The 22943-nt window shown below is 43.0% G+C and overlaps 1 protein-coding gene across 2 annotated transcripts; it reads left to right on the plus strand.

The window, feature by feature from the left end:
• Positions 1–236: 236 nt before the first annotated feature.
• znfx1 (zinc finger, NFX1-type containing 1) lies at positions 237–21025 on the plus strand. Of its 2 annotated transcripts, none has more exons than XM_080728532.1 (20): positions 237–677; positions 817–1051; positions 1485–1837; positions 2326–2505; positions 2958–3064; positions 4210–4448; positions 5795–5929; positions 6286–6434; positions 8758–8910; positions 9341–9464; positions 10189–10298; positions 10500–10561; positions 10661–10827; positions 11641–11861; positions 12302–12441; positions 13532–13664; positions 15388–15555; positions 17265–17375; positions 17581–17676; positions 18135–21025. In XM_080728532.1, the coding sequence occupies exons 1-20, from the start codon at positions 285–287 to the stop codon at positions 20556–20558; spliced, it is 5700 nt and encodes a 1899-aa protein (XP_080584658.1). In that variant the 5' UTR covers positions 237–284; the 3' UTR covers positions 20559–21025. The 2 variants fall into 2 exon arrangements, with proteins under 2 accessions (XP_080584658.1, XP_080584659.1); XM_080728533.1 differs by having other exon boundaries at positions 10661–10821.
• Positions 21026–22943: the final 1918 nt, after the last annotated feature.

Below are 22943 nucleotides of genomic sequence, written 5' to 3' on the forward strand. Positions count from 1 at the left end.
GAAGAGAAAGAGGGTTTGGAAGGGGAGACAGAGGAGGAGGCAGTGAGGGACGGGGAGGCAGAGGAGAAGTGGACAGATGGAGAGGAGGAGAAAGAGAAAGAGGGTTTGGAAGGGGAGACAGAGGAGGAGGCAGTGAGGGATGGGGAGAAAGAGGGAGAGGTGCAGCGAGAGGAAGAGATGGAGGACAGGGTAGTATAGCTGGAAGAGAAGGTGAGAGGGGGGACATAGGGGCTGGGGGTAGACGAGGTGGTGAGAGAAGAGACGGCGATACCGGTGGAAGACGCATGAGGAATGGGGGGAGTTCAGATTCTACGAGCAGGGATGGCACCCCACGCGGTCCTCCTCGACTGGGCTACAAAACATTAGAGGAACTATCTGGGAAAGAACCAGCCCAGGTGGCCATCACCCTCTCCTCTAACCCGGCTCTGCAAGCCCTGCTGGATGAGAGAGAGATGAGGCAGGACCTCGTCCAGCTTGTCTGCTACGTCTTGAGCAGGGCCTTCCAGGCACAGACAGACAGGGCCACCCTACTGCACCTGGCTAACACGGTGAAAAACTCTGGCTTCCTCCGCACCATTCTGCCATTCTATGTGGCGAACATGGCTTCAGAGTCTAGCTCTGACCGCAGGGATCAGTACCCACTGCATCTGGGCAACATCCTGGCTGTTGTCTTTGAGGTAATTATGTCCTTTTCTTACAGAGATGTGGTTTGTAAAACTGCTTCACCTCTATTTTTGTGTATATTGAATCATTCCTCGTTTTAGGATGGTATCCTCTGCAGTTAACTTAATTATTTTCCCATCCACTTGGTTCCAGGTGCTCAAAACCTTCCCTGCCAGTTCTGTCCAGACAGTGTCATTGCTGGTCACGCTGCTTCCAAACTCCATCAACAGCCTCAGGGCATCAGGAGTGGACATCAGCCCTCAGATAGATGGGAAGTTGCAGGAACTCCAGGGCCTGGTCAACCATCTTCAAGAGAAATCCAGGGAGGGGACCCTCCGCTCAGACAAAGACACCTATAGCCTTCTGCACGCTGCTGGAGAGAACCCAGGTAGGCAATGTCCCCCTACTTCTTCAAATCCTTTTTATATTAACAACTTGAACCCTATTGTCCATATTCTGAGAACTGTAGCCAAAAATAGCCTCGCCTCGCACGGCGAGGCGTGTGAGCTGGTAGATCGGTCTATTTTCGGCAAAGAGGTTTGGTGTAGAGGGGAAAAAGAGCAGACTAAGTACAGAGTAAAAGGTCAAGTTTAAGTATTGACTGTTCAAGTGGTCAAATATCTGAAAACACAAATTGTCATGAATCCAAAATACACCGATGATTGTGCTGTCAAACGATGAAACTACATGGTGGAATCTATAAACAGATTGTGGGGGTCCCTGCTTCATCTCTCTCTCAACTAAGGGGTCCTTGGCCTGAAAACATTGAAGACCCCTGGTATAATGTTTGGCCACTTTTGCTACTGTACCTCCTAATCTAGGTGTGGAAGAGCAGCAGGACTTCAGGACCATGCCCATCTACCCTACGCCCGAGGAGTTCCACGAGGAACAGAGGCCCTTCCTTAGGCCCAATCTCACCAATCGTCGCTACGCCAGCACCCACGTCTACCTTGACACACACTTCCGGCTGCTGAGAGAGGACTTTGTGCGCCCGCTTCGTGAGGGGATCCAAGAACTACTGCGGCACCAAAGGGACATGGGGAAGAATGACAAGCCACTGAGGAACGCGCGCTTTGATGACATCAGAGTGTACCTTGACACCCGTCTGGTGGTGCCAAAATGTACGCTGGATGGCATAGCCTTCATTGTTCAGTTTGACCCTGAGCCTCTTAAGGTCAGTACCTGGATGGATTTACGTGAACGTTTTCTCATATGCTTTCACATTCGTTCGGTTTCTTTAGGGAATTGATTAGTGCTGCGGCGGCTATTGATTATTTTAGCGATAATTTTTTCCATGAATCGAAAAGTCAAGAAACACTGAATCAACGAAAACATTGCTGATTGGTTCGTTATATAATCAATTCGTCTGATTGTCCGCTTAAGCTGTGCTTTATACTTTGTTGTACAATAGTGTGACGCTTGTAGATCAGCTATTTTTGGTATCTAAAAGGTTTTGGAATATTTTCACTTATCATGAAATGCTCAAAGAATCCTCCCCCATATTGATGTTTTTGTATAATTAATGAAATCGCATTAGTTCGATTAACTGTTGCACCCCTAGAATTGATAGATAATGACAGACTTTGACTGTATAAATGGCAAATACAAGTAACATAATTCACTAACACACCCCCTACTACCACACATTCTTTCTCCCAACAGTTTGTACGCTGGCAGAACTCGAAGAGGCTACTCTACGGGTCCCTGGTCTGTCTTTCGTGTGATAAGTTTGAGAGCTTCCTGTTCGCTACGGTGTGCCACCGCGACCCTGAAGAACTACAGAATGGCCGGGTCCAGCTCGTCTTCTCTGAGGAGAGCAGAGACAAGCTGGTGACAATACAGGTGGGACACACTACAGTGAGTTTAATGGCCTTTGATAAAAGTGACATGTCCGGACAGGCTTATGGACAGTTGCTAAGGATGCACAAGGTCACCAACAAAGCAATCTATCGTGACAAATCCTGACAATTCAAATCCTGACCCAGTAATGTTCTTATAAAGAAAGTTACGGACAAGCTGTTTAATAAATGTTAGACAGCATATGCATTGTAGCACCACTGTTGCATGACAATAATACATTTTTAGATGAGAAAAAAAGGTCAACTTGAGTAAAATGTGCCATTTTGGTCGAGTGACAAAGTATATCTGCATAATTCTACATAAAATGTGTACAAATGTTTCTCCATCCTTTAAGAGAAATTGTTCGGAGAATTCTGGAGTAAATATTCACTCTATAAAGTATCATATAGAATATAATCCTATCATACAGTAACACAAATGACCTGATCCTTCAGACAGACCAGTCGTTCCTGATGGTGGAGACCACTGCCTACTTTGAAGCCTACCGCTATGTGCTAGAAGGCCTGCAGGAGCAAGAGGAGGCACACCTGCCCTTCCAGAGGTTTGAGGGTGTGCGTGTGTGTGTGTGTGTGTGTGTGTGTGTGTGTGTGTGTGTGTGTGTGTGTGTGTGTGTGTGTGTGTGTGTGTGTGTGTGCGCGTGCATGTGTGTTTGTGTGTGCTTGTGTGCATCTGCGCAGAGCAGTGTAGCTGCTCCAATTGAGCTATTATTCATTTCCATGCAGGTCTGACATTCTTCAAAAAATGACGGTATCAGTTTTCCATCTCTACAAATCAAACATACAAAAAAATGGTACATAAATTCAAAAAGAGAGAGAGAGAGAGAGAGAGAGAGAGAGAGAGAGAGAGAGAGAGAGAAAAAAAGTCAAGGTCTTGGTCTCCATTATTTTATATGATCACTTTGGCACTCTGACACACATGGATGGGTTCGTAGGTTCATGTACCTTATCTGCACTCCCTGTGCCCTCCAACAGCTATAAATTACCCTCAATGAGGGAGTAACAGTGTGAGGTTCATTTGGATTCTTGTCTCCCAGTCTCTGCTCTACTCACCATAGCATGAGCCATAACTTTAAACCATATATTAATCTCAAAAGGAGAACATTGAATTTAGCTTAAAACTCTGTGAATAAATACAGATTTCAAACAGGCTTAAACACTGACTTGTGGTGTTGTAATTCATTACAGTCAATTGCACTGTTAATCGTTGATTGATTATTGATTATCATTATGCATCTATATCAGGGGAAAACTATTAATCCCAATATACAGATGTGCCGTTTCAGGCTTTACTGCTCTTTTTCTGAAAATGTCCTGCAAATGCATTTGTTCTTTGTTTTCTTTCCCTGTTTTGCCTTTCTAATTTTTATGGAGAATGGAGTGTATTTTTGCAGAAATCCACAAATGGCAACAAACCACTCCATTCCCATTGAAGCAGAAACGACCTTCGGGTAGATTTAAACTTCAAAATCGGAGAAGGTCATAAAATAGCAAAAATAGCTGATCTACAAGCTCAATGATCTTCCAGTCCACTGGAAATGCCAATGGCAGAACGTGTGACGTTTTGAAATGGCACATCTGTATATCAAGGGACCATGACTGTGTTTGTACTTATCTATTCAAAGCATCAGAAATATCATACATAAACATTGACCATTTTCCTGTTATAGTGATTTTGCGTCTTTTATAGGTACATCGTGGACTGCCAATCCGATGTGCTCCCCCCGGCCTATCTAAACCAGGGTGATTCCTACAAACTGTCAGACATTGCTGATCCCGAGTACAAGGGCAAGATCCAGCCCTTCCACTGTCTGAAGCCAGAGGCCTGGCCCACAATGGAGGAGCTTGGGCTGGATGAGTCTCAAATGAGAGCCCTCCAGCTGGCCCTCACCAAGGAGATGGCCATCATACAGGGACCACCTGGCACTGGTAAGGCATTAAGAAGTATTGTAAAAGTTTTGTCTGTGATGAATCAAGTAATGTGTTTCAAAGGTATTGAACTGAATTATACATGAACCTCAATGAGTCTGGGGCAGGCTCTTGTAAAATACTGTATGGCCTCCAGAACACCCCAACCTGTGATTGTACAATAGCTTTAATCCTAACAACCGCTATTACATTGGTGTAGTTGGAGCTAGTGAAGGAATCCTTAAATATTAGATGATTTGATGAACAGAAAGGAAATACATTAAAAATGTTAAACACCTAAAGGAAGAAATTTAAAATGCATGCCTGTTAAATTTGTTCTGCCCTTCATTAATAATTTGGGTTTGTAAGGAGAGGAGCTGGTTGTGAACCCGGCTCGTATAGTACAGTATGTACGTTTCTACTTTGAAACAAATAAAAGCTCAGATAGCTGAACAATAAAACATAAGTGTGTTTGTTTTACCACTGCTAAGGGCTTTACACTAGATTATTACATCACAATCCACCTTTGCTCTTCTATGCCTGGCGTCAGGCGTCTGTTATGTAGGGATAGACAGACATGTGTACACAGTGTCAGAACATGCACACGCAAACGCGCACGCACGCACGCTCGCACGCACGCACGCACGCACGCACGCACGCACGCACGCACGCACGCACGCACACACACACACACACACACTCATTGGACTTCAACAAGGTCCCTTAAAGATAGTGTATAAGTGACTCACAACAAAACCCAATGTATCTGTGAATAATCTATGTGAGAACAATCTTACAGTAAATGGTACCATGGCACCATGCTAATCTTTTCTGTACGTTCTACGTTTATGCCCATATGCAGCTCTCTGCATCTGTCAGTCCTTGTCCCTTTTATGCCCATATAGGTTATGGAGATAACTGTATCTGTCTGTGCTTGTCCCCTTTATGCCCATGTATGGAGATCCCTGATATCATCAGTATATGCCCAAAGGGGGAATGTCCCCTTTTGTGCCCATATACGGAGCTGACTGATTTGTTTGCACCTGATAAACATGATGACACATTGAGGTTAGACAACACAATCCATATTTGGGCATAGCTGCATTGGGAACTTCTTATATGGTTATGGCTGAGTCATAGTGACATGAGAGTGACATTAGAGGTCTGCCTGCCTGCCGGCCCGCCTTCCCTTAAGCCAGCGGTTCTCAAACTATGGGTTGCGACCCAAAGTGGGGTCGCAGGAAGGTGCGACGAATGTGAAGAGGACGCCCACTTGATTCCTCATACACACACGTCTCAGTTTAGAACGAAGTCGAATAGCTTTAGCCAATTTTAATATAGGATAATATTCCTTCTTGTGTCTCCAGGGAAGACCTATACTGGTCTGAAGATTGCTCAGGCCCTGTTGACAAATTTGAGCCTTTGGAGTAGTGAGCTAATCGGTAATGCCCCCATGCTGGTGGTGTGTTACACTAACCACGCCCTGGATCAATTCCTTGAGGGTAAGTCATTCAGTGAGCTATTTTCCTTAATTGCAACTAAATGAACCACTTAAACCCTATACACTTTGTTGAGTCCATAGGGCTCTAAACCTGGCTCCCTACCTTTTACCTCTGTACTGAATCTCTGGTTGAAAAAAAAAGCAGATCCAAAAGATGAGCTTGTAGATCTGCTTTTTTTTTTTGCATAATCTCCACCTATAATGACTTGCCAAGAATATGGATTCTAGGGTTTACAATAAAATTCTACGTACTATTACGGAAAGCAATTCCAAAGCTTGGGAGCCACAAGCTATTTTGGTTTTCTATTTTGACTTGATACCATGAGCTAACATGCATACTACTGCTCTGTAACCCAGGTATCCATAAGTTTCTGCCAGATGGTATTGTCAGAGTAGGAGGCCGCAGCAGCAGTGAGGTCCTGAAGCGCTTCAATCTTCGGGAGCTGACCCAGTCTATGAAGTCTAGACGCAACTTGCCGCGCCACCTGTGTTCTGCGTACAATGAGGTGAGTTGGTGTGAGGAAATTATTGATGAAGGCTACATAATAATAATAATAAAACTTTATTTGTTAAACACTTTTTGATCTGGTTAACCTGAGTTCCTCTGGTTGACTGTTCCACAGTCTGGGGGCCTTTATGGCGATCTCCTTTGGTCACCAAACTAATCTTATGACTCCCTGAGTAGACCCCGACCAGATGATCTACATATCATGATCTTCCATCGAACAGGGTCATGTCCCCCAGGACTTCAAACAAGCAAAAGTAACCCCCCTGCACAAAAAAGGTAGCAAACTAGACCCTGGAAACTACCGCCCCGTTTCCATTCTTAGCTCCATATCCAAATTCATGGAGAAAATAGTCTACGAACAGATTGCAAGATATCTCGATGAGAATAATCTGATTTACGAGTTCCAATCTGGATTCAGAAAATCCCATTCCACTGACACATGCCTTCTCTATTTGACTGACCAAATCAAACGCGAAGCGGATCAGGGCAAATATAGTGGCATGGTCATGATGTACCTCCAGAAGGCATTTGACACCGTGGATCATGCTATTCTGATTGAGAAACTAAAAGCCATCGGTCTTGACAGCGCAGCAGTGAGCTGGATGCAATCTTACCTGGTGGGGAGGGAACAGGTGGTGGAGATTAACGGAACCCTGTCCCCCCCCCTCCCAGTAAGCTGTGGTGTTCCTCAAGGTAGCATACTGGGACCTCTGTTGTTCCTAATATACGTGAACGACATGGCATCTGCTTGCGACTGCAACCTGTTCCTGTTCGCGGATGACTCGGCTCTCCTAGTCTCGGGCAAGGACCACTTGCAGGTTGAAAAGACACTTAACTCTGAACTGAGTAAGATCTGCACATGGCTTAACGACAACAAATTATCAATTCACCTGGGAAAAACCGAGTCCATCCTCTTTGGATCAAATCATAACCTCAAAAAGGTAGATGACTTCACAATCAAAGTGGGTGACAAGGTCATAACACGAAAAAACGAAATCTCTTACTTAGGATGTATCCTTGAAGCTAATCTTTCCAGCGAAAAGATGACTTCAAAAGTAATAAAAAAAATCAACCAACGAACTCGTTTCCTACAGAGGATCGCCCCAATGGTCAACTTCAACACACTGAAGACCATAGCTGGTGCAATAATCCAGCCCCTCTTTGACTACGGAGTCCACGTATGGTATCGTGACGCCCCACAAGCCCTTAAAACTAAACTCCAAACAGCCCAAAATAAACTAATTAGGGTCCTGCTTAACCTTCCCTATCAGACTCACCTCACCGCTACTCACCAGTTAAGAGTGGGGTGGCTCAGAGTAGATGACAGAGTACAGCAACTTGCAATGGGCCTGGTGTACAAGATACACTACACCACTATGATACCCAAGTACCTGTCAAAATACTTTATAAACGTTAAGGATGTCCATAATTACAACACCAGAGGCAGTGCCACAGATCACGTTCAACCCAGAGTCAACTCAAAGAAAGGGTCGAACTCGTTCTTCTGCTATACCACAAAAATGTGGAATGCCTTACCGAAGGCCATAAAGGAGTGTGGATCACTAGCATCCTTTAAAATTGCCCTGAAAAACCACTTACAGGCAGCAGCCGTTCGCAACTGGTAAAAAACCTAGCCCAACCCTACCCTCCCTGCCCCTTCCTTGTATATACTTGTATACTTGTATATTCCTTGTATATACTTACTGTTTGTTTAGATTTACTGTATATTCCTTGTATATACTTACTGTTTGTTTAGATTTACTGTTTTCTTTTCTTTTTTTTCCCCCTTTTCTTTACATATCTACTGCATAGTACTGTGTTCTATTTGTCTGTCATTCAATGTTATATGAGATACTTAAATGGTTTCCTGTTGAAATAAGCTTAGTCTTTTCATGGATCTCCTTTTAGTAGACCTTGTACCAGTGAACTGTACCGTCATGAATCTGTACATTTTCCTATGCAAACTTCTAATAAAGCCTTCAATCAATCAATCAATCAATAATGATTTTGTTTAATATTACTCTACCTCTGACACAAGCTTTCAGTGCTCATTTCTCCCTCAATTTAATCACTTAAGCCCAGCGACATGTTATTGCTATATTTGCATTTTTTTTCTTTTCTGTATGTTTTCCTATGAAAATAGAATAATGACTGGGTAGATGTTGTGCTGTCTAGTATGTGGTATTACTTGTATTGTTTTTGTCTGCGTCCATGTATGTCCTGTATTTAAAAAAAACGGACGAAACTCAATAGAAAAGAATAATGACACTAGGGTTCATCTTGTTAAATGGCATTATGGTGGTTTGGCTTGTGTTTCTCAGATCTTCAGTGAGCTGCGTCAGGAGGAGATTGAGATCCAGAGTCAGGCGGTGAAGCTGGAGTGCAGTCTGAAAGGGGTCATCAGAGAGGCTTTCCTAGAGAAGTTCATCTCTGAGGAACACTGGCTCAGCCTGCAACACTGTCCAACTGTGCAAGTGAGTCACAATACAAAACAAACACAAAGAAAAACCTCTGTATCAGTCATCAGTACCATTATCATAAGTTTATAATATCTATTCCAGGGGTTTTCAAAGTGGGTGACGGGGCACCCTGGGGTGCCGTGACGGCAGTCCAGGGGTGCCACGAGATAATTTGATAATATTTTGAATTTATTTGAACACTTAAGTACAAAGTTATTTTCCGTCAATTCTAACCAAAATGGCTATTATCTCAACTTTTTCCTCACAACATAATTGCTAAAATATGCTACAAATATAAGGTGCTTGGAGTGAAAATTATGAATATAATGTAGGGGTGCCTCGGATGAAGACAATATGTTTAGGGGTGCCCTGAGCTGAGGGAACCCCTGATCTATTCAACAGAAGGCAATGTAGTTTTAATCTCTGTGTAATGCCCTCTGCTTAGAATCAGGATGAGTTTGAGATCTTTGGTGAGAAGAAGAAGAAACCCTGTCTTATAATGGAGTGGTTGGGGATTGGTTCCACTGTCCACCAGCAGAGGGCGACAGAGGAGGCAAATATAAACACAGGTGAGGTTTAAAGAGCTGCCATTCCAATAGAAGGCATAATGAATGATCCAAGAATGAAAATGTATTTCATTGTTTTATCTCATATGAGGACACAAGAGTAAAATGCTTTGAATTCGGCTCCTCAACATTGTAGCAGGAAAAACTACAATAAGAAAGAGATAATTATGAACAGTAAGTAGAAGGTTAAGTAATATAGCATAGTATGAAATAGTATGTGGATTAATGATAGATTGTAGCACAACTTTGACATTCTTGTAGATGCTCTGTGTTAGGGTTCTACTTAGCATGTCCATATGATGTGGGCCTATACTGTTTGAGTGCAAGTGCTGCTGTCAGATAAGATAGATAAGATGAGCCCTTCATTGATCCTGCAGGGGAACTTCAGTTGCCAAATGCAGCTTAAGAAGAGACAGTTACAGGGCAAGTAAATTACTGTAGATACAGCAGATAAAAATACTTCACACTCAAAGAAACACCATCATTAATGAACAAAACTGCTGCAACTCAATTAATCCATTGAACGAGCCGAGCGACCATTGTGTGCCTCATAATACATCTTCATAGCTAGCGGGGCTAAGGAAAAAGTATTACTCCTTCAGATTTTATGCAAATGTCACGCAAATCAGTACACATGATCTCTATTGTCATGTGATTAATCTTACGTAATCACTAGTCAATAGAAATAATTCTGTCAACTAATTTGGTCCTCTCTTTGGTGTTCCAGGATCAGTGACGTTCAGGTTGGAATTCACACTCCAGCTAATATTCACAGCAGATCTTGCAAACCCATTCCATGCAGCATTCCAAAACCTACAAACCCAAGTAGCCACAGCGGTAAGTCCTATACTGTATGACCTGTCAAATACTCCACAAGCACTCTAAAGATAATGAATTATACTTTCATTACATTTTTAATATGTGAATAATGTATGAGTGTGTGCGCGCGTGCGTGCGTGCGTGCGTGCGTGCGTGCGTGCGTGCGTGCGTGCGTGCGTGTGTGTGTGTGTGTGTGTGTGTTTTCTGTGTTCTTTACAGCTGGACAATCTGTATGGAATACAGTATCCTAACTTCCTTGGAACTGTGATGGACGGTTTCAGGTACGCTCTCAACATAACATTTGCTCTACAGTAATAATTACAACATCAACATCAACAGCAACAACAACAATAATAATAATAATTATTATGTTTTTACAGCCAAGGATTAGCAGGAGTTGTGGTAAATGCGAGCCTGATATTTGACAATGTAATCACAGCACCAACAACCAGTGCTGTGGCTACCACTTTAGTGGAGGCTGCGACAAAGAGAGGTTCCGGGTTCACCCTTCCTGTGAATGCATCAACAGTTGTGGTAACAAGTACCGGTATGTGGTTTTTCTCTTTTCTTTCAAATCTATGACAGGGAGCTGCAACCATTGCTGCTTTCATAATTGTCTCCGCCTGGCCAAAGGGGTGGCCGAGACTATGTTTTAGCCCCTGTCTATCTGTTCGTCCGTCTGTGTACATCTAATCTCCAGCACGGTTGGACCCATGGGTGTGAAACTGTGCTCACACCTGGAGGCTAGAGCAGAACCTATGTCTCACAGTATTCACATCGGCCTGTTATAGCACCACCAGGAGGCCGATTTTTAGATCAATCGGCGTGAAACTTTGCAAGGACACTCCCTCGAGGCAAAGGAAAAACCACCAGAAGGCTGATTTTTGCAAAACTCATGTTTTTTACTCCTAGAGATTTTGTCCAAACATCACGCAAATCAGTACACATTATCTCTATAGTGATGTGATCAAGACAGATCTGTCAGATGTTTTATATTCCATCCTGATTTGAAAACTTTGCACACACAATCCTTCTAGGCCGAGGAAGAAATGCCACCCTTTTCATATTGGCCTATTGTAGTGCCGCCAGAAGGCATTTCTTTTTTAACGCATTTATTGATATTATTCTTACACTTTGTCCAAACATCGATCATGCAAAGGAGTACATATTATCTCTATAGTCATGTCATCAAGACGGCCCATATTTCATCCTGATTAGCTAAAATACTAAATTTTTCTAGTTATTGCTTCAGTGTTTGTACTGATAATGTGCTGGAAAATACCAGTACACAAGCTGTGCTTGGAATTAAGTGCAAAAAAAGAAAACAGCTTTGTGTTATACTTTTATATATTTCTTCCAGCTATGGAGACGGAGGAGGACGATGAAATGATTGACATTGTGGAGGAGGCAGATTTGATCCAGGCTGAACGATACATTGAAGACACTGATCACAGAAGCGACCGTGACAAAGAGAAGGCCAGGGTCATGGAGGAGACCCTTAGAGAAGTTCAAGAATCGATGCTGGCCACGATGTTTGAGGATGCTGAAATACATGTGGAGCAGAGCGAAGGCGGCTTCCAGGTAAAGGAAATGTTAACTCTCAGTCTATCTTCAGTAGCCTTTTATGCAGATTTCAGCAGCTGGTCCTGGTTTTAAATGGCTAACCCTCAGTTTACAAAGCCATTACGTCCTCACAGTCCTATATTGTTGATACCAGTGGTTTTCAAAGGAGTCCAGGAACTGCCAGGGTTCCTCGGGTTAGATTCAAATTCACTCTGTTACAGTTACAGACAATGAGAAACAAATACATTAATGTAAAAAAATAAGTGATATTAAAAACATTTTGGAATTCAGTAATGACTTATAGTGGCTTTACTGTTGATCTGACGTTACGATGATGAAGTCATATTGATGAAAAGATTAAACGTAACAACATATGACACACACGCACAGTCACACTGCATTAAAAAAAGAAGCTAAATCAAAGTTCAAACACAATTGTCATGTATGTTTGCCTGTAGATGCAACGGCAGCAGATAAAAAAGATGAAGAACAAAGTGAAGAAAGAGCTAGGCAAGAGCTCGGCCATGAGTGAAGAAGAGGAGGAAGCCGTTTGGGATGTTTGGGCTCTCAGTCTTCCAGACAGATGGAGACTCTATCGGTGGGTCTCCCTTTCTCTCTTTTATGTCTTGGCTTCTTTTTGTTACCTCTGCCACGTCTGTCTGTCTGTATGTCTGTTAGCAAGATATCTATCAGTTATGAGCAGATTTGCATAAACCTAGTGGAAAGGTCGGTCCTGGGCCAAATAAGAACTGATTCACTTTTCACACTGATTGGCTTGTCAGTGAGCATGACCTGTCACTAAAATGCACATTAATATTAATATAATATAATTAAAGGGGAAGACCACCCTTTTTCAATATTGAACTATGTCATTAATATACCTTAGAGGAGTTGTGTGGAAATAGAAAAAAAGTTCCCCCCCTTCTGTATTGCCTAGAACTGGAGGATTGATTTTGGGGTTTGTATTGTAAAGTACAATGTGATGTCATCAAGTTGTAATTTACAATACAAACCCCAAAATCAATCCTCCAGTTCTAGGCAACACAGAAGGGGGGGAACTTTTTTTTCTATTTCCACACAACTCCTCTAAGGTATATTAATGACATATTTCAATATTGAAAATGGGTGGTCTTCCCCTTTAATAAATATAATACTAAAATAGTTTTTATCATGTATTGTTTCATTGTCAACCTGCAGAGACCACTGAGTGTCACTAATCCATTCAATGTCTATGCTGGACTCGCCATTGCTGTTTCTCTCCACCGCATCCCTAAAAGCAGCCTCGTTCTCATTGAACTCCTGTCTATTCCCTGTGTATATAATTAAGTCAACTAATCACAGAGAAAACGCAATCCCAGCGGATCACCCGTACCTCAGACAGCCACGATAGAACTCTTAAAGTTTCTGCCACCGTGGAAGCAACACTGCAAAGTCTACAAAATACTGTTTACTTGCTCTTAATTATACGTTGAATGGACAAAAACACTTTATCTTTCCAAGAGATGAATGTGTTTTGCTGTTTTTTAATAAAGCCATTGTCTATATAACAAAACAAAACGTGACATTGGCTTTTTCTCACCCTATTTCCGTAGTTTTAGTCGTGTCGCCAGCAGCAAATTCAGAGGGGTTTCGTGATGTTATTGAGACACTTGTCACAACGTAGACTGTTACGTATTTCTTGCCTACAGATTGTGGATTGCACGCTACAGAGTGGAGATGCGTACCAAAGCCCTGCAGTCTGAGCAGGCCTACCAGAATGCTGTAGACAGACTAGCTGACATACGGCGGCATGAGAGTCTCTGTGTACTCAAGACGGCCACGGTACGGTAATGCTAGTAACATTGTAAAAATGTGAATGCTTTTATTGTTACAGCCAGGCTTCAGTTTCTCAACTTCCACTCCTTCAAGTGGATGATGATTTTAAGCATTATTTTGTACAGCCTAAAGGCAGGAAGTCACTGCAAGACTTTGAAGTGGTCGGGGTGTTAACGGATCGTTAAAGTATTTCACACTACACAAGTAGTGGGGTGGCATCAGTTCAGGGGTAGAGAAACCGCCATTAGAACACGGAGGGTTCCCGAAGGGTTCCCAGTTCAAATCCGGGCTCCCCCAGAGTTATTGTCGAAGAGTCCTTGAGCAAGACTCTGAACCCCTCGTTGCTCCCAGTGAGCAGGTTGGTGCCTTGCATGGTTTCCTTCGCCATCGGTGTATGAATGTGTGTGTGAATGGGTGAATGTAATGCACAATCTATGTAAAGCGCCTTGGATAAAGGCACTATACAAATGCACCATTTACCAAGTGTCTTTTTTAACATTATTTGGCTGTCATAATGTTGTTGTATTTTTTCATTAAACGATTGATCACACATTGCAAGACATTTCACATGACTTATAGCCGAGTTGTAGCCAATCGAGCTTCCGGCCAATGAGAGAGAGTCTTGTTCCGGACTCGACATTAGCAGCATGAAGCTCAGGTATTGGTTGAGAGGGATGTTTTGGTTGCGGCACTGTGAGTTTGTGTGAAACTTGGTTAAATCTACTATTATCTAAACTACTCTACCATACTCTCTGACAAATTACAGCCTTTAGTTTCCCCTGTAGGTGGGTGTGTCATTGATCCTAAGACACAGCTGTTACTAATTTGAGACTCATCCCTACTTGTATTTAACATGCCTACCATTTGCATTGAGACCATACCTGATGAAGACCCGTAAGGGTTGAAACGTTGCATCCATCTCTAAATACAATTGTCGCTGGAGCTTTGGAACAGTGTGCAGACTTCCTCTTCTTCCTATGGTGTATATTTTTGGTTCGGCACCTGTACATTTTTGGAGATGTGCGTGCTTCCCTCTTTGCTCTGAAACTTGGTTAAAACCAGAAAATAAAGTTGGAACGATAAACAGGATAATGTCTCTGCCAGATTACAACCAGTCGATCCTTGTTTTCTTGGTGTAATTTTTTTGTTTTCTGCGTCGCTTTCTTTGGAGCCATGCTGTTATTGTCTCCACTGTTTGTTTTGGGTTTGATGCACAACACAACACATGGACCCATGGAAAGAAGGATCGGTTGGTAGTGCAGTGCTTATCGCGGCCCAGTCTGCGATATAGAGCCAGAGATCTAACCTGCCAGATATTAAGAAACACTGGGGAAGCTCTCGCCGAGCACTGGAATTGCGCAATGATCTTCTTGCAGAGTTTTCACACACAGCGTAGCAAACCTCAACCGATCTTGAGGGGTTTTGTCAAAAATGGTCGGTGACAGCATTAATCGGAGCAAATATCTTGCAGTGTGTACTAGCCTTTAATGTGGGTTGGATACTTCACGCTGCACATAGAAAAAGAGAAATATCAATTACAATTAGGCCATACAAATAACTATTCATGACTTTTTTATTGTTCATAAATTGTTCAATATTATTGATATAAAATAAAAAATAAAGTAATGTAAATATCGATAGTAGTAGTTGGAAACATGATTGCAGAATATTGCATAATTAGTCAATAAGTGTCGGGGACAAACAAGCAAACAATGTGTTTGTACATCAGGTCATCGGCATGACGACAACAGGAGCAGCCAAGTTCCGGAAGACCCTCCAGGAACTGCAGCCAAGACTGGTGATCGTAGAGGAGGCTGCCGAGGTGCTGGAAGCCCACACTATCACCACCCTGAGCCAAGCCTGCCAGCATCTGATCCTCATCGGAGACCACCAGCAGGTCAGAAACAACGACTAGCCTGTAAAACCAACAGAGCAGTGACACATAACATATCACATCAGTGGTTCTCTGGCACTTTCGTGTCAAGGCCCCCCAAATTGATGTATTTGCCTCATATAATAAGAACCGCGTTCGAAAAATAAACAAACCACCCGGCGATTTTACTCATATGGATATGAAGCATCGACTGAAGGTGGAAATGTACAAATTTACCCAAAGAGTAACACAATAAACGCCAGAAACGAGTCATTTTCCATGTGCCTTCTAGATGCCCCTCTTCCTTTTTTACAGTAACATCTGTCTGCTATTTCATTGATTGGAAAGAACTACAGTAATGCTTGTGTTGCCCTGTTTACACATGAAATTACCCATGTACTTGTGTAGCCAAACATATACAGTACTACAGTACCCTGCAGTTGTATTGAAAGTCCAGCCAGCGTAGGAATCAAATTCGAAATTGAGTTTGTCTTGAAAATTGCTGTTAATGTAAGCCAGGCATTCATCAATTGGAATTCAATGGTCATTTTCATATAGCAGTTGGTTTACATTAAAATGAAACTGACACACTACTCTGCCTGGGGCTGGGGCTGGAATGCTCTCTACTTCTACTTTGGTCTCTCTCTCTCGCCACCATTCCCTCCATCCTTTTCTCCCTCCATCCTTTCTATTGATCTATTGCTTTCTTTCGTTCCCTGTCTTATTATTTTGCATCTTCTGCCTTCTCTTCATTTAAAATCTTTTTAGGCATACAGTACTGAGACTGTTCACTTTCGAGCGATCCTCTCTGATTGTATGAACAAGTGTTCAGTGCTTTGTTTTGTTTTCTGAGGCATCAGGCTCAGCATGTAATGGGTTGGATGGATCACACTTTCAGAGTAAAATAGGCTTTGGCATTGTTGTGCTGTTCATTAATCACAGGTTTGGTGTTGAATCAAGCGGAACACAATGCTTCACATTTATACCAGAATTTGTCTCCCTCCCCCGCACCCCGCCCACGTACACAGGGCACAATCTCGCTCTGTCCTCTAACTAAATAAGGCATGCACGCACACGCGTACACAAGCACGCACGCACGCACGCAAGCACGCCAAGGCAAAGCAGCAAAAGAAACTAAACAGACATTTAGACTGCATTTGCATACTCTGCTAAGAGCAGAAGCATAGAGTAGGCTGTTGGTTTTACAACCACAGTTCTCATCCTGTCTAACAAGGTTATTGCGCTTGAAGAAAGCAAACTAAGCTTGCAAGCAGGTAGATCCGCTACTTTGGAAAAAGTTAGAATTTAGCGAAGAGTTTTTGCCTATTTTGACATTCCCAAAATAGGGACGGCAGGTTGAAAGTGGTTAATGTTATATCCAGCTCTTTCCCTCTAAACACCTCTGCTCAATTCAGGTGACCATAGAATGGCAAATATGCCCTCATTGGGTCTAAATCAGAACCTCATTTGAAAGTCTTGTCTTTTGAGCTGTTCAGTCATGGAAATGTAAATCTCACTCTTAATTTGATGTCTCTCTCTTAATCGAGAATCTTGATTTGTTCTATTACGCTGATTGATGGGATATATCTCCAGGAAGTGAGCAAGTTGTAACGTGAAACATAAAACGTAGCCCTGAATTATATTTAAATAACAATGTTCACATGCTTGCTTGGCTACTCCCCGGTTCTACAGTACAGCATATTAACCGAGGTCCATTCTTTCTGTCTCTTCAGCTACGGCCTAGTGCCACAGTATATGACCTGGCCAAGAACTTCAACCTGGAGGTGTCCATGTTTGAGAGACTGATCAAGATGAAGTTTCCATATGTTAGACTCAACTACCAGGTTGGTGCCTCTGCTTCTTTTCATAATAAATCATCCAATCTATCACTTTATTACTAATGCAAATGTATGAATGAACTGAAAAAATCAGTGATTTAAATATGGGGATTCAAAGGGTAATTTAGATTTGTTACTTTGGATTCATCCCTGTGTTATTGTACAGTATGTGTATGTGTGTAATGTGTGCTTGTGCCCTCCTGCTCTGTAGCATCGTATGAGACCAGAAATTGCCTGTCTCTTGACCCCACACATCTATGATGAGCTACAGAACCACCCCTCTGTTTTTGACTACGAAAACATCAAGGTTTGTTTTGCATTCACGTCCAAATCTGTTTCCCTTAGGGTTGGCTTTTCCCAGCAGCACATAGTTGTTTACTAGCCCACACTGGCGTAAAAGCACCTGTGTGTGTGTGTGTGTGTGTGTGTGTGTGTGTGTGTGTGTGTGTGTGTGTGTGTGTGTGTGTGTGTGTGTGTGTGTGTGTGTGTGTGTGTGTGTGCTCTCCGGCTTTCCATTAAGCTCCATTAAGCTATTAAGAGTCGCGGATGAAGTCTGGTCTTAATAAATGTATAATCAAAATCATGTTTTTCCAGTCTCTTTGATAAATGTCAGATGGAGGTAGATGTATGAAAAATGAGTAGCTTGCTTTATTCCTTCTTTGAACCCCCCTCCCCCTATATATGTAATATAATGTCCTGAATGTCATATAATACCATACCATGACTATATGACAACACAATCTCATGCTAATTATTGCCTTGCAGGGCCTTAACGCCAATCTATTCTTTGTGGAGCACAACCACAAAGAAGAAGAGATCAGAGATGGGAAGAGCCACCAGAACAAGCACGAAGCCAAGTTTGTAGTTTCCTTGTGCCAGTACCTTCTCTTTCAGGGCTACAAACCAGAGCAAATAACCATCCTCACCACCTACACTGGCCAGTTCCAATGCTTGCGCACACTTATGCCCTCCAAGACCTTTCAAGGGGTCAAAGTGCACGTGGTTGACAAGTACCAAGGGGAAGAGAACGATATCGTCCTGCTATCTCTGGTCCGCAGCAATAAACCAGGCTTCCTGAACATCCCCAACCGCGTTTGTGTTGCCTTGTCGCGTGCCAAGAAAGGCCTCTACTGCATTGGCAACAGTGCAATGCTGGGCAAAGTCCCACTGTGGAGTAACATCTTCCACACTCTGCGAGGGAAGGGCCAGATGGGGCCGGCTCTCACCCTCTGCTGTCAGAACCATCCAGACCGGCAGGTCACAGTCTCCTGTGCTGCAGATTTCAACCAAGCCCCGGAGGGAGGCTGCACACTACCTTGTGAGTTCCGCTTGGAATGTGGCCACGTTTGCGCAAGTGTCTGCCACCCTTATGACGCCGACCACAAGAAGTACAAGTGTCTTAAGAAGTGTCAGAAGGTTCTCTGTGACCTTAAACACAGGTGCCCGAATGACTGCCAAAAAGCATGCCCCAAGAAGTGCCCAGAGAAGGTTGAGAAGACCATACCAAAGTGTCAGCACAAACAGATGATGCCTTGCCACCAGGACCCAGAGACATTTGAATGTCAGGAGCCCTGCCAGAAGATGCTCCAATGCCTGCACCCATGCGCTTCTGTTTGTGGGGCACCATGCACCAGTAAGTGCATGGTGAAAGACACCATAACACTCAAGTGTGGGCACAACAAGTTAGACAGCTGCTATTACAAAACAGCAGAAAACAAGCCTAACTGCAGCGCCCCATGTAACGAGCTGTTAAAATGTGGTCATACTTGTAAAGGTAGTTGCCACCGTTGCCACCAGGGGCGCTACCACCACCTTTGTGCACACCGGTGTGAGCGTCTTCTGATCTGCTCCCATAAGTGCCGGGAGCCATGCCTTCCTGATTGCCCTTCCTGTCGAATGCCTTGTGAAAACCGCTGCATCCACAGCAAATGTAAGAACCTATGTGGCCAGCCGTGTGCACCCTGCATTGAGCCCTGTGCTTGGCGGTGCCCTCACCAAAGGTGTACTAAGCTTTGTCATGAGCCATGCGATCGCCTACCTTGTGATCGTCCCTGCGACAAGATCCTTGCCTGTGGCCATGACTGCATAGGCCTCTGCGGAGAGAAGTGTCCAAACAAGTGTCGCATCTGTGATCGTGATGAAGTCACAGAGATTTTCTTTGGCACTGAGGACGATCCTGATGCTTTGTTCGTTCAACTAGAGGACTGTGGACATATCATTGCATCATCAGGTATGGACACATGGATGGATGACAACCAACAGGCTAACGAAGGAGAGGTGGCCATAAAGCTAAAAGAATGCCCGAAGTGCAGAACTCCAATCCGGAAGAACGTCCGTTATGGAACTCACATCAACCGCAGTCTGAATGAGATCGAGAAAGTGAAGGAGAAGATCAACGGCTGTCCAACAGATATTGCACAGAAGAAGCTGGCCCTGGAGGAGCAATGGGGAGAGAAGTGGGAGCTTCAACAGTATCTGCCAAGAGAATACCCGAAGATTGAATCCGAACTGCGTGTTCGCCATTTCACAGAAAAGGACCTGTGGGTTCTGGAAAACAAGATGGCCTTCCTTGAGAGAGTTGGAAAGCTTAAGAAGACCCAAAAAGAAGAAATGTCTGGAGTACAAGGCGTCTGTTTTGAGGCAAAAGTTGAAACGTTTGTGACGTGGCTCCTTGATGTCAAGCAGAAATTCACCGTCCAGCAGGCCTTGGATCTGCAGGGTGAGCTGCAGAGGCTGACCCTCTTGGCTGAGCTAGAAGCCCGTTGCAACATGAGAAGAGGAGAAAGTGTCGTGGTTGATCGTGAGATTGAATCCATCAGGAGGGTTCTGGAAAAGCTGCGCCCATTCACTGAGGAAGACGAAGTGCGTGTCAAACAGGGGTTGAAGGATCTGAATGGCAAGATTCCACACCTGGGAATCAGCGAAGATGAGAGGAAGATGATTGTGTCGGCCATGAAGATGCAGCCAGGACATTGGTACAAATGCCCCAACGGCCACGTCTATGTTATAACAGAGTGTGGAGGTGCAATGGAGAGTCGGCGGTGCACGGAGTGCAATGCTACTATTGGCGGAGCAAATCATGCTCTGGCCGATGGAAACCAAGTAGCGTCGGAGATGGATGGAGCGCGACACGCTGCTTGGTCCGAGGCCGCCAACATGCTAAATTTTGATCTGATTAACTTCAATTAACCACTTAAACCCTATACACTTTGTTGTGTGTCTCGACACGTTGTGAGCATCTGCTGTTTCTGTAGAATGTCCACCTATTTCCGTTGTTGTTGTTTTGGACTTTTTTGAGTTTTGATTTAATCTTTTGCTCAATATAGTAGATCAACCAACCTTTGATCTATGCTGTCACTATTCTTGCACACTGAGGGATGAATTGTTTTTTGAAAATTTGAAACATACTCTACTGTGTGAAGTAATATCATATGATCACATGAACTAAACACTTTATGACTATATGATTTCTATTGTCTGTGCTTTGCAGAGCTGTTTATTGAAAACTGTCATTGAAAATGATGTCTGGAATAAACAGCTTTACTGCTGGATCAACATAAAAAAATAATAATAATCACTTATGCTATTTTATTCTTGCATTGAAGGGTGAATTATTTTAATTTACTGGACAGCTTTGTGTACCTTGTACTGTATGAACACATAATAAATTAACAACTAAACACTGTATGACTTAATTATTTAAAATGTCTTTTCTTTTTTACTTTTATAGAAAGATTATGTCTGGAATGATAGACTTACTGCTGAATCAACATTTCTTTTTAAAGACATGCCCATCACCATTCTACATAATAATAGATCCAGCTAATTAAATGTGTGAATTATGGATGATATAATTTTATGATAATGTAATTTCAGGATTTATGAAGTAATTAAAACGATACTGTCTTTAAAGAGGTAAGAATCCACTAAAACAAATTTTAAGGTTACAAGTGATTTAACAATAGATGGCAGTAAAGCACTGTAAAAGGACAAATAACTACATGACTTGAATGCTCTAATTGAACAGGCTTGCAAAAATGGAATAAATGTGCCTAACTAAGCCAATATTCTTTACACGCATAATATGAACAAAATACACACGCAAATCCATACATGTACTGTGCAGTGTGCACACAAGCACAGAGACAACCACATGCACAGGGAGTCTTAGCAGGAGAAATGGTTGAGAGCACGCATGCACACACACACACACACACACACATGTGCGCACTCACAAATACACTAGGTGAAAATCAGTTGCAGAAATCTCCGTAGTATTCAGATAAAGCTATAATGAGGTCACATGAACCCTACGGCATCCCTATTTTGGGGCGATCCCCCGGGGGACCCCTGTCAATGAAGTATATTGGGTTTAAGTGGTTGAAGTGATTAAGAAGTAAATATGGAAGTTGGGGTCACTGACCACCACTGCCCACCACCAACGGTGTCGCAATAATTGCTGGTCTACAAGCAAGCTCACAACATGCTCGTAGACGTGAGCTTATAGATCAGCTATTTTCAGCATGCAACATTGCCGTACGACACAGTATAAAGTAAGCTTACGCATTACTCAAAACAGAACCTGACACATGGCTAAACATACTGTACAGTACAGTACATACCCATACACATATGTACAGTACATAAGCACCCAGACTATGGTGTCAATGGTACTATATGGTACCAATCACAGTGCATCACTAGCTACAGTTCCCCTTCTACACCTGCAGGACTCACAGTCGCTGACTTTCCGTTTGGCATTTTGCAACAGCTTGCATCACTTTATTACATGATGAATGTGACCATGTCACAATCCAAACTCCAAATTCTCTCTGCAGGGAGAATAAAGGAACAACACAAATACAACCCAATGTGCTGTCAAGACAAGTGCTATAAAGAAAAATAACAACTTTAAACATAATGCTGCTTTATCAGTATTTATAGGGGTTCAGGTATCAGGCAGTAAGTTGGACGAAAGGAGGCAGTGCACAGAAATGGAAATATCCTCCAGTGTGCGCGGTCTCATCTATCATGTCAGGTCACCTTAAAGGATGTAACTGTCAGAGTTTTAGCAAGTCGGGGCGCTTATACAGTATACGTAGTTGTTTGATCACTGCTTCTCGCAAATATGATATGATTTGTGGACTGGAAGTGACCAAGTTAAAATAAGGGGGAGCTGATACACCAAAGTGCTGCCTGTACGATGAAGGATAGATAAATACTGCTGAGACAAACACGCACGCACGCACGCACACACACACACACACACACACACACACACACACACACACACACACACACACACACAGATATAAATTTGTTTTAGAGATGAACCAAGCTAAAGGGAGCCTAGAATTAAAAGGATAACTCTCTTTAAAAGTACCGAACTTGGACAGTGCAAATCAATGTTAGTGAACTTGAACAGCTCTTTGGACTTTTTTTGTTGAGACAAAAATTGAATTTGTCACATCCTCAAGCAAAGGTTGTTGGACCGCAGCCTTAGATAATGAATAAGAAACCAAACTTGGTGAACTACTTGGGGCAATTTCCTGGGTAATTTTCCAGCAATATAGG

This window comes from Nannobrachium achirus, assembly GCF_963921795.1.
Source record: "Nannobrachium achirus genome assembly, chromosome: 6".
Classification (NCBI taxonomy): Eukaryota; Metazoa; Chordata; class Actinopteri; order Myctophiformes; family Myctophidae; genus Nannobrachium; species Nannobrachium achirus.

Coding starts and splice junctions, on each gene's coding strand:
- znfx1 (XM_080728532.1), top strand. CDS start 285: ATGAGGAATGGGGGGAGTTCAGATTCTACGAGCAGGGATGGCACCCCA. Junction 15,556..17,264: donor TCATCGGAGACCACCAGCAG/GTCAGAAACAAC, acceptor CTGTCTCTTCAG/CTACGGCCTAGTGCCACAGT. Junction 17,376..17,580: donor ATGTTAGACTCAACTACCAG/GTTGGTGCCTCT, acceptor CCTGCTCTGTAG/CATCGTATGAGACCAGAAAT.